General features: G+C 47.0%; 1 protein-coding gene across 2 annotated transcripts in view; it reads left to right on the top strand.

The window, feature by feature from the left end:
- The first annotated feature begins 1,593 nt into the window (after positions 1-1,593).
- PSD2 (pleckstrin and Sec7 domain containing 2) overlaps positions 1,594-12,480 on the top strand; it is a 97,204-nt gene continuing 86,317 nt past the window's right edge. For both annotated transcript variants that reach the window (XM_067566430.1, XM_067566429.1), the window contains exon 1: positions 1,594-2,153. In XM_067566430.1, coding sequence (XP_067422531.1) covers positions 1,594-2,153 — 560 coding nt within the window. The remainder of the gene's footprint in view (positions 2,154-12,480) is intronic.

The following is a 12,480-nucleotide window of genomic DNA, read 5'->3' on the forward strand; positions in this document are numbered from 1 at the left end:
CAGAACAAAAATCTGGTCCCTGCCCCATAGATCTAACAATATAAGTATAAGATGGGAGACAACCAATCTGAGATGCCTGCTGATAGTGGGGGAGGGGAGCACAACCCTGGAAAAGCTGGAGTCATGACCCACCCCGCCTGGAAAGCAGCAACCCCTCCTTGCAGCTCCCAGCTGTTCCTCTGCTTCTGCCTCTCCCTGTCCGGCACAGCTCACAGCTCACTGTCTCAGCTGCCCCACAGAGAAGGGGCCTGGCTGCGTCATGTGACCAAGCAATCTGGGGAGATGTGACCCCACATGTCCTCCCCACGCATCACCTCTGCTACAGCTGGAAACAGATGGGGGAGAGCAAAGAAACAGTAAGACAGTCTGGGTCAGCATGGCAGGCAGGGGGCTCAGCCCACCAGCAGCCTAATCATTGTCAAGGTTTTTGTAGGCATCCCAGCAAAGGAGAGTTTTAAGGAGTTTTAAGCTGATGAAGAAACACATCAGCAGCATTTCTGGGGGTCCCAAGTCATTCCCAGAATGACTTCAGCCTCTGTGCCAGGCACGGGTGTGAAGCTAGAACATGGAGCAGCCCTCATTGTCAACACCCACCACCATCCAAGTTAGCTTTAGAGGCTGGAGTTTAGTTGGGTACCTTTCAAACACCAAGCTGCTTGCTGCCTGTGTGATGTGACGGGCTGTTGAGTTCTACCTCTGATCTGGTTAGGGCTGCCAGAGCTTTAGAGCGGTACACCGATGTCGATAGGCACCGAGTCTCACTCAGGGCTGTGACGGCCTGTGAGATCTCGTTTGGAGAAGCAGCACTCCTGGAGCCATTAGCAGCCAGCCTGATGGCCCTGCCCAAAGACTTAGAAGGAGCCATATCTGCCACACTTTGAACTATAACAGACACCTCCGGAATCCAGTGGGCAGCAAGGCAGGCTTTCAGCGGGACAGAATCTGGGAACCTCTGGATTTAAAAGCATGAAGCTCAACTGCCGGTGAAAGTACCATTAGCTAAAAGGCTGATAAAGACTCCTAAATCTTTATATGTGGTCCAGTCACTAGAGGGGATGAGGCCGCAGTCTGAGCATGGGGACAAGTGCCTTTGAACTGGGCCTACAGAATCACAGGCTATGGTTCTTTATTTTTTGGGGGGTGGGGTGGGGAGGAGGGGAGTTACTTAAGAAAACGGGCCATGGATGAGCCTTTTTGTGTCATCTGCTGCCCAGTGAGGAGGGACTGATCTTTTGACTCTGTGGCCATGTTTGGATCATATGATTGCTTTCCTCTGTTTCCTAAGCCATAAGTACAAAGATTTTGACATGTGCCACCTCCCCTGGCTTCTATTTTGATGGGAGGGCATGAGTTCTCCAAGCTTTCGGCTCTCACTTATGAGAAGCTGCACCCATCCAGCTGCTGCTCAGGTGTCTGAATGTCATGGTGTATGCATTTGTCTCATTCCTCTGCCCTTTGAAACTGTCATTAGAAAGTAACGTCCTCAACTATGACAATTTCAAATGCTCACGGTTTTCTCTTTCTCTTTCCTTTGCAGGTAATACTGATCCTGAGTTAACCAAGGGAAAGGAGCCCTGTCAGAACAAGCTGAACATGAATGAAAACGTTCACTTTCCATTATCTTCTGCAGAGTATAATGAGCCACATACCTCTGGCTTGCAGCTAGCCACATTAGCCTGTAAGAATGGGAGTGAACAGCTAGCAGAGCCCACAGATCCCTCCAGTGACAAAGCCAGCCTCCTGAATCGTGCAGAGCCATCCAGAGCAAAGGAACGCAGAAGCCTAGCCAATGACAGCATCGGCCATGGGGCCGAACATCTGGAAATGGTACCAGACATATGGAAGCAGAGCGAAATGCAGGGAAACAGGGTACAGCAAGAGCAATCAGAGAGTGACAGCAGCAGCATCAACGGTCTGGTGCTGATGAATGGCTTGCACACAGAGTTTGAGCCGAGGGAGGAGAGGGACTTTGATGACACAGGGGTAACGGAGACACAGGGTAGCGCAGTGCCAAGGAGAAGTGACGCTGACCTGGAAGAGAGGGACTCACCAAACAAGGAGATATATAGCGAGCCGCTCAGGGGAGTGCATTTGCAAACCTTCCTGGACTCTCCCGAGGTGCTAAGTGCTGAGGATGCAGAAGAACAGCTAAGGTAATGGGATTCTCTCTTGATTTGTTTCACTGCTTGGATAAATGTGCATCATATTCCCCCCACCCCTTAAATTTAGTTGTAGCTCAGTATATAACCCATCAGGTCTAAAATGAACAAAGCTCTCTCATGGTTGGATTTGGTCCAAAATCTACCCTCCTTTACTGTGTTCTCTTGTATCATAATTTTGCAAAGCTCTTGTCGGCCAGTCACCATTGCAGAGTCAACATCTGGCAATAGATACCCCCCAGTGAGAGTGGTACAGGGAGCTGCTGTGCACCCCACCTCCCAGCGGCTCAGCCCTTGATCCAAAATTCCATGAAGTCAGTGGAAAGATTCCCATTAACTTCAATGGGCTTTGGATCCGGCTCTTCGATGAAGGTCGAGAGCATCTGGCACCTTGCAGGATCGAGCCCCTATTTTCTGTTCTAAGGGGAGACTGTTGGCAGATGACAGAACAAGGTGCAATGGCCTCAAGTTGCAGTGGGGGAGGTCTAGGTTGGATATTAGGAAAAGCTTTTTCACTGGGAGGGTGATGAAGCACTGGAACGGGTTACCTAGGGAGGTGGTGAAACCTTCATCCTTAGGGGTTTTTAAGGCCTGGCTTGACAAAGCCCTGGCTGGGATGATTTAATTGGGGCTGGTCCTGCTTTGAGCAGGGGTTGGACTAGATGACCTCTTGAGGTCCCTTACAAGCCTAATCTTCTATGACTGTATGATCTCACATGCCACTGGGTAGTAAGTGTTGGCAAGGGTTGATTAGCAACCGCCTATATTCTGTCGATGTAGTGTTTCGTAAAGAAGAGTTTCACCTCTTCTCTTCCTTGAACAAGTTAATGCCAGCAGTTCAGAGCTCTTGTGCAACCCTACAATAACAAACCAGTGCTTACATGCAGCTCTGCAAGATCAAACCAGCTTTTGATGCTACAAAAAACCAATTGGATAAGGAAGCAGTTTTCCCTTTCCACCTGCCCAATGGCTATTGCTATACATGGCAGTAAGAGACAGGTTATTTTTTGAGTGACACAAATTTCTTCCTATCATTTTTTTCTGTGTCCAGCAAAGGTTTTTTAGCACTACTATGCCTTTCCCTTGCTGGAGAAGGTGGGTTTACAGAGCTCCCTAAACACACTTAACAAAACAAACAGTGATAGCTGCATGTAGTGTTAAGGGGAACAACCTGGGAGGAAGCAGAAGATCTGTGGCCACAGCAGTAGAATGAGGCCAGCAAGCTGCAGGGAAGTCCAACCAAGAGCAGTAAGATGATTAGAGAGGTGCATGGTCTGATGTAAGAGGAGAGACTACGAAGAGTTGGGCTGACTCTGAACAGGGAGGTGAGAACCATCTTCTGGTTTCCAAAGGGTGCAGATACCAAGCAGGGAGGGAGATCGCTCAGGACGGTCCCAGAACACGGCGAGGAGTAATGAGGTTACAGTGGTGCAATGAATGTGTGGGCTGAAGATTAGGGAAAGTTTTCTAATGTGAGATCAATGATCTTGTGGAGCAGTCTCCTTAGAAAAGAGATGGCAGCCTCATTGCTTGACTTAATCAGAACCAGCATGGACAAAGGAAAACGGTGTTTCACAGATGTTTGTTTGAGTCCCAAGTAGCTACACAGTTCCCTGAGGATGAGTCTTTTTTTATTCATGTCAATGTCTGAGGTATCATTGTCCTCCTTGATGCCTCCTGCTAGTCGATAGTTCAGCACCAGGGAAGGTGGGCTGAACACTTTGCAAGCAGGACAGCAGGAAAGTGTGCTGCCCACCAGGACCCACAACCAGAGACCTGCCACAGAACTTGGCCCAAAGAAACTCCACATCAGTCCATTGAAACAGATCAACAGAGGTCTGGCCAAGGGCTAATGGTGATAGTAGTGACCCTCTGAGAGATTCTGCCTGATCTAAAACAAGAAGCAGCAACAACATGGCTTCAGTGAACATACAGGACACCAATTAAAAATATAATAAGGGAACTGGTGCACAGTGAAGCATGCTAATGTCAATGGAATCATGAATGTATTGTGCAAGCTCCGAGCTAACAGAGGAATAAAGCCTTCTTTCAGATCACTTGCAGAATGGCTATCTGCAGAAGAATTAGGGCTCAAGAAAGTGGTGGTCAATGATTTTAAGGTCCTGGACACGCCAAAGGTCTGAAGCTGAGAAATGGCAGGCTAACTGTTTAACGAGAATTCAAGAACTTGCTTTAATATTTATGTATTTACTTAGGTTTAGTTATAATCTATCTTAAACTCTAAGACCAGCACATAGGGAAAAACACATCCCAGAAACAACTGCAAAATACTTATGAGACTTCTGCACTACAGCTGAGCTCTGAATGAGACAGCACTGCTGGGACACATCTTTTGGTTACCACCAGGGCACCAGATTCTTTCCCTCTGTTCCAGCTGCCTTGTGCAGCTCAGCAATCTGTTGTGTCACAGTTATGAAAGCATCATAGATATGAAAGATTGCAGCATCTGGATGGGCCAAATTCAGCACGGGCAGCAGGTGCAGCTCCACTAAAACCCACAGCAATCCATCTGCTTTCACTTAGGGCTGAATTTGGTCTGATATGTCATAACCAATGGACCTTCAGGTCTCAGTTCTAACTGCAAAGCTGACCATCCCTCACTATATTCTGGCTTTTAATAGCCTGTGTGACAGGTTGGGCGAATAACAAATCTATTAAAAAGACCAAAGTCAGAGCTGGGGGGTGTAGGTGAAGTTCTGCAGAAGTCCAGTGGAATTGAACCAGCTCTGAATTTGGCCCATTCTTTTATTTTTTGTAAGTGATTTTATTTTTCTTTGCTGTCACCCATTTTGTGCAGTGGATGCCTGTCACAGAGCATCTAAAACCTGTATAAAATATCCTAATCAATAATCAGTAATTAATAATGAATTGATCATTCATTTATACTTCCCAATTAATTTGCACTTGAATATCTTGTTTCATCCAGAGATCCCAAAACACTTTACAAAGGTAGGTCAGTCCCATTAACCCATTTTACAGGTAGGGAAACTAAGGCACAGAACGGGGGGAAGTAAGTTGCTCAAGTTTACGCAGTGAGTCAGTGTCAGAGTTGGGAAAAGAGCCCTGGCCTCTGGAGCTGTGGTCGCATGCCCGACCCCTCTATGTGTTAGCAACATTTTGTCATGAAATAGTTATTAACAAACAAGGAAACAGCAACAACTTTGGATGTGTCTACTGTCATTTGCATACATTAGCATACATTTGTGCACGCCCATTTACATAAATTTCTCCTCTGATTTATGCAAATTTCCCTTCACAACATTCAGCAAAGCCTTTGTTTTCCCAAACCTCTCAAAAGTTTTCACTCTGTGTTTTATCCCCAAGCCCAGTTTTCTGGCATTAGCCACTCAGTCTGACCTCAGATCCTGTGCTGGATGGAGCCATGGCCTAGATGGAAAGGAAATTCTCACTCATTTATATCCTGCCTTTGACCCTGAAAGGTGGAAAAAGGGCCAAATCCTTCCTTTCTTCTGGGAGACACGCTGAGGAGTGGAGGACATAAAGTCTGGCAGGGTGATCTCACTGCAGGATCAGAGCCCAAGGTCGGTCTGTAGGATGGTCCAGGAGTAAGAGGACTAGCCTAGGCCTCACGACAGGCTGGGTTCAAGTCCTTGCTCTACCACAGGCTTCCTGTGTGACCATGGGCAAGTCACGTAGGCACCTTACTCCTACTGATCAGTGCAAATTAGAGGCCTCTGTGCCCTTGCAGATCTGAGCCATGCCTTTGTGCCTTAGTTCCCTAGCTGTAACATGGCACGAGTAGCTCTTCCTTACTTCACAGGGATGGAGGGAGGAGACATACACTAAACATATTCAGAGGTGCTCAGATACTGCAGTGATAGGGTACGCTAAGTATGTAGGATGGACAGCAACCTTGTGTATCCCCAGTAACATTGTACTGCTTTCACCTCTAGCCTGGTGCTGTGCAGCTGCCTATAGTAACGATGCTCTCTTCTGCCGGTAATGTTTTTACTGCTAGTGACCTTATCAATTATTCTCTTATTCATAGCAGGGCTGTGCCTAGGGGCTCCAGGAGGGACAATCAGGGCCCCACTGAGCTCCAGGTGGGGTGTACGTATACTGCTGCAGGTTGACTAGATGACTGGCCCCTTTAAGAGCAATCCCTGTGACTGCTCATCTACCTCCCACCTGGGCTTAGTAGAAGGCAGTTGGCCCATATGAAGAGGAAAAGAGGAGTGAGGCAGGGGCAGGCGAGAGCTGCCTGTGATCAGAGAGCTGGGAGGTGCTTCAGGATGACTTCACTGGGAAGTGGTTGGAAGGGCTTGGGGCATGGCCTGTGCAGAGTAAGCTGGGCCCAGAGCGAGAGGTGGACTTGGGAGGATTGGTCCCAAGAGCAGAGGTCACTAACAGACGAGGAGTGAGGCATTGAGGGGACCCCTCTCACGGGAGACCTGACTTGGGGCCACAGGAGATTACTTGAAGGAGAGAAATGGGTCTCGTGTGGATTGCCTGGAGAGTTGGGTCCGGGGCAGAGGGGTTAATGACCTGGGAGTGGTGACCTTTGAATGGGATTGAAGAGCTGGTTTAATTTGGGGGACAGGGAAGCATTGATTTCTCCATGCGGGATCTGTGAACTGTAGCAGGGTATATGCCTAAAAGGATTTGAGAGATGCTATTCATTTGCATGGGCAGATGAAGGGGAAACTGAGGTGAGCTGCACCTGTACTGCTGAAATTGGCTGCAAGAGAGTACCTGTGACAGGGGTTTTTCCTGTAACACTCACATAGTGAAAGACAGTCCCTGCCCCAAAGAGCTTACAGGCTAAATAGGGAAGATAGACACAGGATGGGTGGGGAAACCGAGGCACAGAGAGGCACAATGACTCACCCAAGAACATACAACAGGGTCATACAACCCAGGTCTCCAACTCCTTCTGACTCCCAGTCCAGTGCCTTATCTGCGAGATCACATTGCCTTCCCCTGTGCACTGGCAGAGTGGTTCAGGTATATAACCCACTGTCAGCGTCATCCTGCTTTCTCCCTCTTAGCATATCTCCAGTAGGTAATGCAGGATCTGGCCCTTTAAGGATCCTTCAGGATATAAGTGAGATTGCTTTACCACTCGGATCAAATCATTTTTTTTATAAGTCTGAGTGATTTGAGTCCATGGAAATATTTTCATTTAATTAGGACTTCGAAAAGACAAGTGGATCTTTAATTTAAAAAAAAAAATTGAACAAACTTTTTTCGAGCATAGGTGCCCAAGACTTAAGACAGCTATCATGGCCCCTAAATTTGAAAGTGTTGGCATCTACCAATGCATTTCTTCCACAGAAGATATACAGCCAAACAATACTCCACTTCCATTCAATAAAATCTTAACATAACCCTTCAGTGCAGAAAATTAAAGGCCTAATTTCACTCGTGTCTTTTCCAGACATAGGAATCAGTACTGCAAATACAGCAGATGAGGTTCTACTTTATTATGACTAATTAACCAGCAAGAAATGAAATGTAAACAACTTTATGCAAAAAATCCAGTTCAGTTCAATTGCATAAATAACCATTGCTCTGCACACATCGCCATAAGTAATAATGATGGAAAGAATGATTGGAAAAGACAGCATAGGCAATTTGATATATCGTTACTCCAATACAGTTACAAAGACTTATAAGTGTAATGCAAGTAAATATATGGATCCTAGTTTCAATATAAAGCAATCTCTTTCCATGCTGTTTAATATCTTAGTATCAAACTCTTCTCTGAGGGCAGGCCACTCCAACACACAAGATCAAGTTCAATCAGATTCAGGGTCTCACCTTATCTTAAATCTCATGGCTTGTCTACACGGCGCAGTAGTGCACAGCAGTAAGGTATGAATTCTAATACACATGAATGTGTTGCACACTAACTGGCCTGCATAGACCCTGCTAGTGTGCACTAAAAGTGCACATTAACATGGTACAGTTCGATACAAGACTATGTTAACACGCACTAGGGAACTTTTAGGGTGCGCCAACAGCATCTACTCAAGCCAGTTAGTGCATGACACATTGGAGTGCATTAGAATTCACATTCCACTGATTTGCATGACAGTGGTGTGTAGACAAGACCGAAGCTGAGCATTGGCTGAGTCAGAGCCTGGATGTGTTTACCGGCTTGAGTGTTAGAAAGTCTATTTCTAATCTCTGTGGAAACTCTTTCCTACTGGGGAGAGCTGAAAATCCTTTGACCTTGACTCTGATGGTCTCGCTTCATCTTTGATGAGAGGTGGCACCTTGCTTTGTTTCCCTCTTGGGTCTGGTAGGTGGCACTGGTGTTGACTGGTTGCAAGCTGCCTCTCCAGGAGTCAGTGCCCACCTTCCTTCTCTGCACTTGGGTTGTGGACACTTACATTCGGGGTGGCTTCCCCTACTTACAAAAGATAGTCACTATCTGTTCTTTGTGTCACTCAGCCTTAGCTGCATGGTTCTTAAGAGCCAATGGTGCAGTTTCTCATTTCATTATTTCTTCCCATTCACATGGGTTCTCTCTACAGAGAGCTCATAGGCTGGCAACAACAGAGGTAAAAGGTCTGGATGATAGACATGGATAGGCTAAGAGAAGTGAATGTGTTCAGTCTGGAAAAAGAAGACTGAGTGGATGGACTGGCTGGCTCAGGGGAATGCTGATGAGATGCCTGTTGATCACCCATATGAATCCAGCATAGGTCACTGGTGACCGGGAGTTGTGGGCAGCTGATGGCTGTTTGTATGGGAAATGAGTTCATGGGTCTTGTTCCAGTTACTAATGGACTGATGTCCCCAGCACAAAATCCACCGCCCCAGTTGTCGCTGAGTGTTAAAAGCAGAGTGAGTCATGGAGCCTGACCTATCATTTCATCCCTAGGATTGGTCTCACTGGAGCAGCATGGAGTCCCATTGCTGGGACAGTACGGGGGAAGCTTACACTGCTTTGGAGACAAAGGGCTCCAGGACAGCCAATGGGATCAACTCAAATTCTCTCTCTCCCATCCTCCCAAGTGTGCTGACTTTTTGGCAGGGTGCAGGAAGGAGGCAAGTTCCCAGAGCTTCTCATTAGTCAGTACAAATAGAAGACAGGGTAACAAATGGGCTTCAGTTGCAGCAGGGGGATTTAGGTTGAATAGTATGGTAGTTGTTGCAAGCAGTTTAGCAAAGGAATGGGCTGCCAAAGTTGACTGTTGAATTTCCATCACTGGTGGCAGTTAGAGATATGAGATCATTCCTGCCCCATTGCAGACAGATGGACTCCCTGATGTTCCTCTTATTCTCACTAGACAGGAACTTATTTCCATGCAGTGGAGCTCAGCCTGCAGGGCAGGGGGAATTTCAGAGAGAACTGTGCTGTAGGTGACCCACCTTCTAACCCAGTTGATAAAAGGAGCTTTTGGATATTACTGGGCAGTTTGTGAAGATGCTGCAGCCCGTGTCATGCATGATGCAACTCTAACAAGTCGTGTGATATTTTGGGTGTTTTTCTTAAAGCCTGAGCCCCTGGAGTTATAGAAGAATCTCAGCTTTCATTTAAAAAATTTCTGGCCCTCATGAGTGTAGAGACAAGCTTGAAAACGTGACTCCTAACAGCTTAAAAACCAGAGGATCAATGAAAAAACCCAAGGTTTCTTATTTGCTTTAAATCTCATGATTTTGGGGCAGCCTTATGATATTTGAATGCTTGGGTTGACAACGCCAGGTTTATCCTCTCCTGCTGTCCTTCACTCGCGCCCCCTTCTCCAGCGCATCAAGCACGTACTTGCTGGCCTCACCTTTCGGGCTTCCCACCAAGTGGCCCTCCCCCACCTTTCCACTCTAACCGCTTATCACAGCGCCAACCCCACCTTCTTTCAAAGATGCCAGCTTCGCTCACTTGCTTGTCAGTTTCCCCTGTAAGCACCTTCATACTTTCTCCTGTGCTACCCCTTGTGCTTGGGAAGAACTCCCCTGGAGAACTCATAAAGCCATCACTGTGTCTTTGTTTGAATCCCTTCTTAAAACCTACATCTGCCAGGCTGCCTAACAAATCACTTGCATTGGTTCACATCATTGATCACACGCATTTGTCTCTGCTATAACCTTGATCCCTCCCCACTGCCACCTGCCCGTCTAGTTAGTCACCTGTCATCTCTTGTCTATATCTTATCAAACTGTGGGGGCACACTATCTCTGGGGCAGGCAGAGATGTTGCCATGTGCAGTGCTCAGTGCTTTGGAGATCTGACCCCTGACTGGGATTCTCAGGCGCTATGGCAATAATAGTGATAATAATGAAGCATTGGGCCATTCACCTGCTTGCCCAGTAATTCTGTACAGGAATCAATCCTAGTGTAAAACACTGAGCTACTGCTGGGTCCACGCTCACAGAGAATGACAAAGGGTTGATGAGAGAGGGCTCCCTCAGTGTGTCACTGCACAGCTTCACCTCACTGACTCTGAATTTTCTGTGCTGAAAAAGGTCACGGCTAGGCAAACAGCTGTGGTGAAAAATGCAGCTTTGCAGACTGACCCCTGGAGAGCAATCAGCTGCAACAGCTGTGTATTCACTGGGTGGTACAACCAAGAGCTTCCAAACCGACGAGTGATTTTCGGTGCTCCGTGAGATACCTGCAACCTGCCTGACATTCAGAAAGTGCTGAGCACCCACCCCCTGGCACTTGTTAAGGGGTCTCAAGCTGGGCACCTGTCACGACTCCGGGTTTCCTGCCCCCAGGGCTCAGGTAACTGCTGCCATCCCTGACTTTCACTCTTGTAAAACTTCACTTCGTATCACCCTTGCTCTGCTCCCTTATTCCAAGGCCCCTGTCCTCAGGAGCAAGCGGGTCACTGATAAACATGGCAGATGCTCTTCAAAGGCCACTACAGGAAACCCAGTCACCACAGTCATGATGGGGTGGTGGCTGGGCCAAGCTTCCCCCCCCCCCCACTTTTGCAATGTCACTACCCCAGCTCCCCTCTGCCTCCTGGGCCCGACTGCCCTGTGATCCAGCTCTTGGTTTCTTAGGATTCCACAGCGCTGTAGAACAGTACCAAGCTTTGGCTGGGAACTGTGCCTCAGACCTATTGCACTGTATTGCACATTGCATTGGCCACCCAAGCAGTGCCACCGTAGAGTGAGGGAGATGGTTTGAATGACACTGACCTAAAACTGGTGTGGTGGAGTAGTTAATCAGTGTCAGGAGGTTCCTGTGAGCTGCCCAAGTTTCCTGCTCACAGGTATTCTGAGAGGTACTAGCACATAGACACATTCATCCCACATGCTTCCCAAGTGCTGCTTTGAACTTTAGAGCTGGGTGGGAAATGGTTTTCCTCTCTCAGTAAAGGTTTGAGAGTGTTGCATTTTTTTTCATGCCCAAATTGCGAGGAAAAGTTGAAAGCTCAAAAATGTTCACAAACCGACGATCAAAAAAAAATTCTCTTCAGGTCAATTGAGCCACTTTTCTTTCAAAATTTTGGTTTGATGTTGAACCTTTTTACTTTTTGGAAATTGTTTTACTATCACCAGCTTAAATTTCACAACAAAAAGTCATTTCAAATGGCAAAAAAAAAAAAAAAATGGAATATTTTGTTTCAAAAATGTCAAAATGGGGCTTTTGAATCATTTGAAAAAAAAATTCCAAAAAATTTATAAACAGAGAAATTCACCACAGATAACCCTTTCTTGCAAACGGTTTCGGTTGCAATGAATCAGCCTCTTCTGACAAAAATGTTTCATCAGAAAATTCCCACCAACTCTCTGGAGCATGCACTTTTTAGTAATAAACAGTCACAAAGAGCTGAAACTTCAGCCGTGGAAGCCTTCACACCCTCAGAAGGGTTGTATCACCTGAGTCGCAGTTTGTGGCTGTTTTTCACAGGGAAATGCCTCTTGTGCATCAGTGTTTCTGCCAGTCCTTAGGAAAATATTCACAAACTGTGATCCTAATGAGCAAACATGTCTACGTGATGCTTAAGCCAACAGTACCGTCACTGAGCAGTTTCTATATACATCATGAAAGGCTGCTGGCCTTTAGAGCCAGCAGCAAGATTCAGAGATACTGGGGTGGGAGTGACACCCTGCATCACAGCAGGGGAGGAGTCATTGTTCTCTGCAGAATCCTTAGTAGTTCTCTGCTTGGAGTCACCTTGCAACCAAGTGTGGTGACCTTCCTATGCCTTCCCGTGACGGGACAGCCCATTGTCTAGGAGTACGGCTACATTGCAAAACAAGACACATGGCAGCAAGTCTCAGAGCCTGGGCCAACTGACTTGAGCTCGAAGTAAGAAGCTAAAAAGAGCAGTGTAAATGTGTGGAGCCTAGGGTCAGGGTGGTTCTCAGCCCTCGA

The sequence above is a fragment of the Emydura macquarii genome, unplaced genomic scaffold (assembly GCF_026122565.2).
Source record: "Emydura macquarii macquarii isolate MOO-44397 ecotype Brisbane River unplaced genomic scaffold, CSIRO-AGI_Emac_v2 contig_2768, whole genome shotgun sequence".
In the NCBI taxonomy this organism is placed as follows: domain Eukaryota; kingdom Metazoa; phylum Chordata; order Testudines; family Chelidae; genus Emydura; species Emydura macquarii.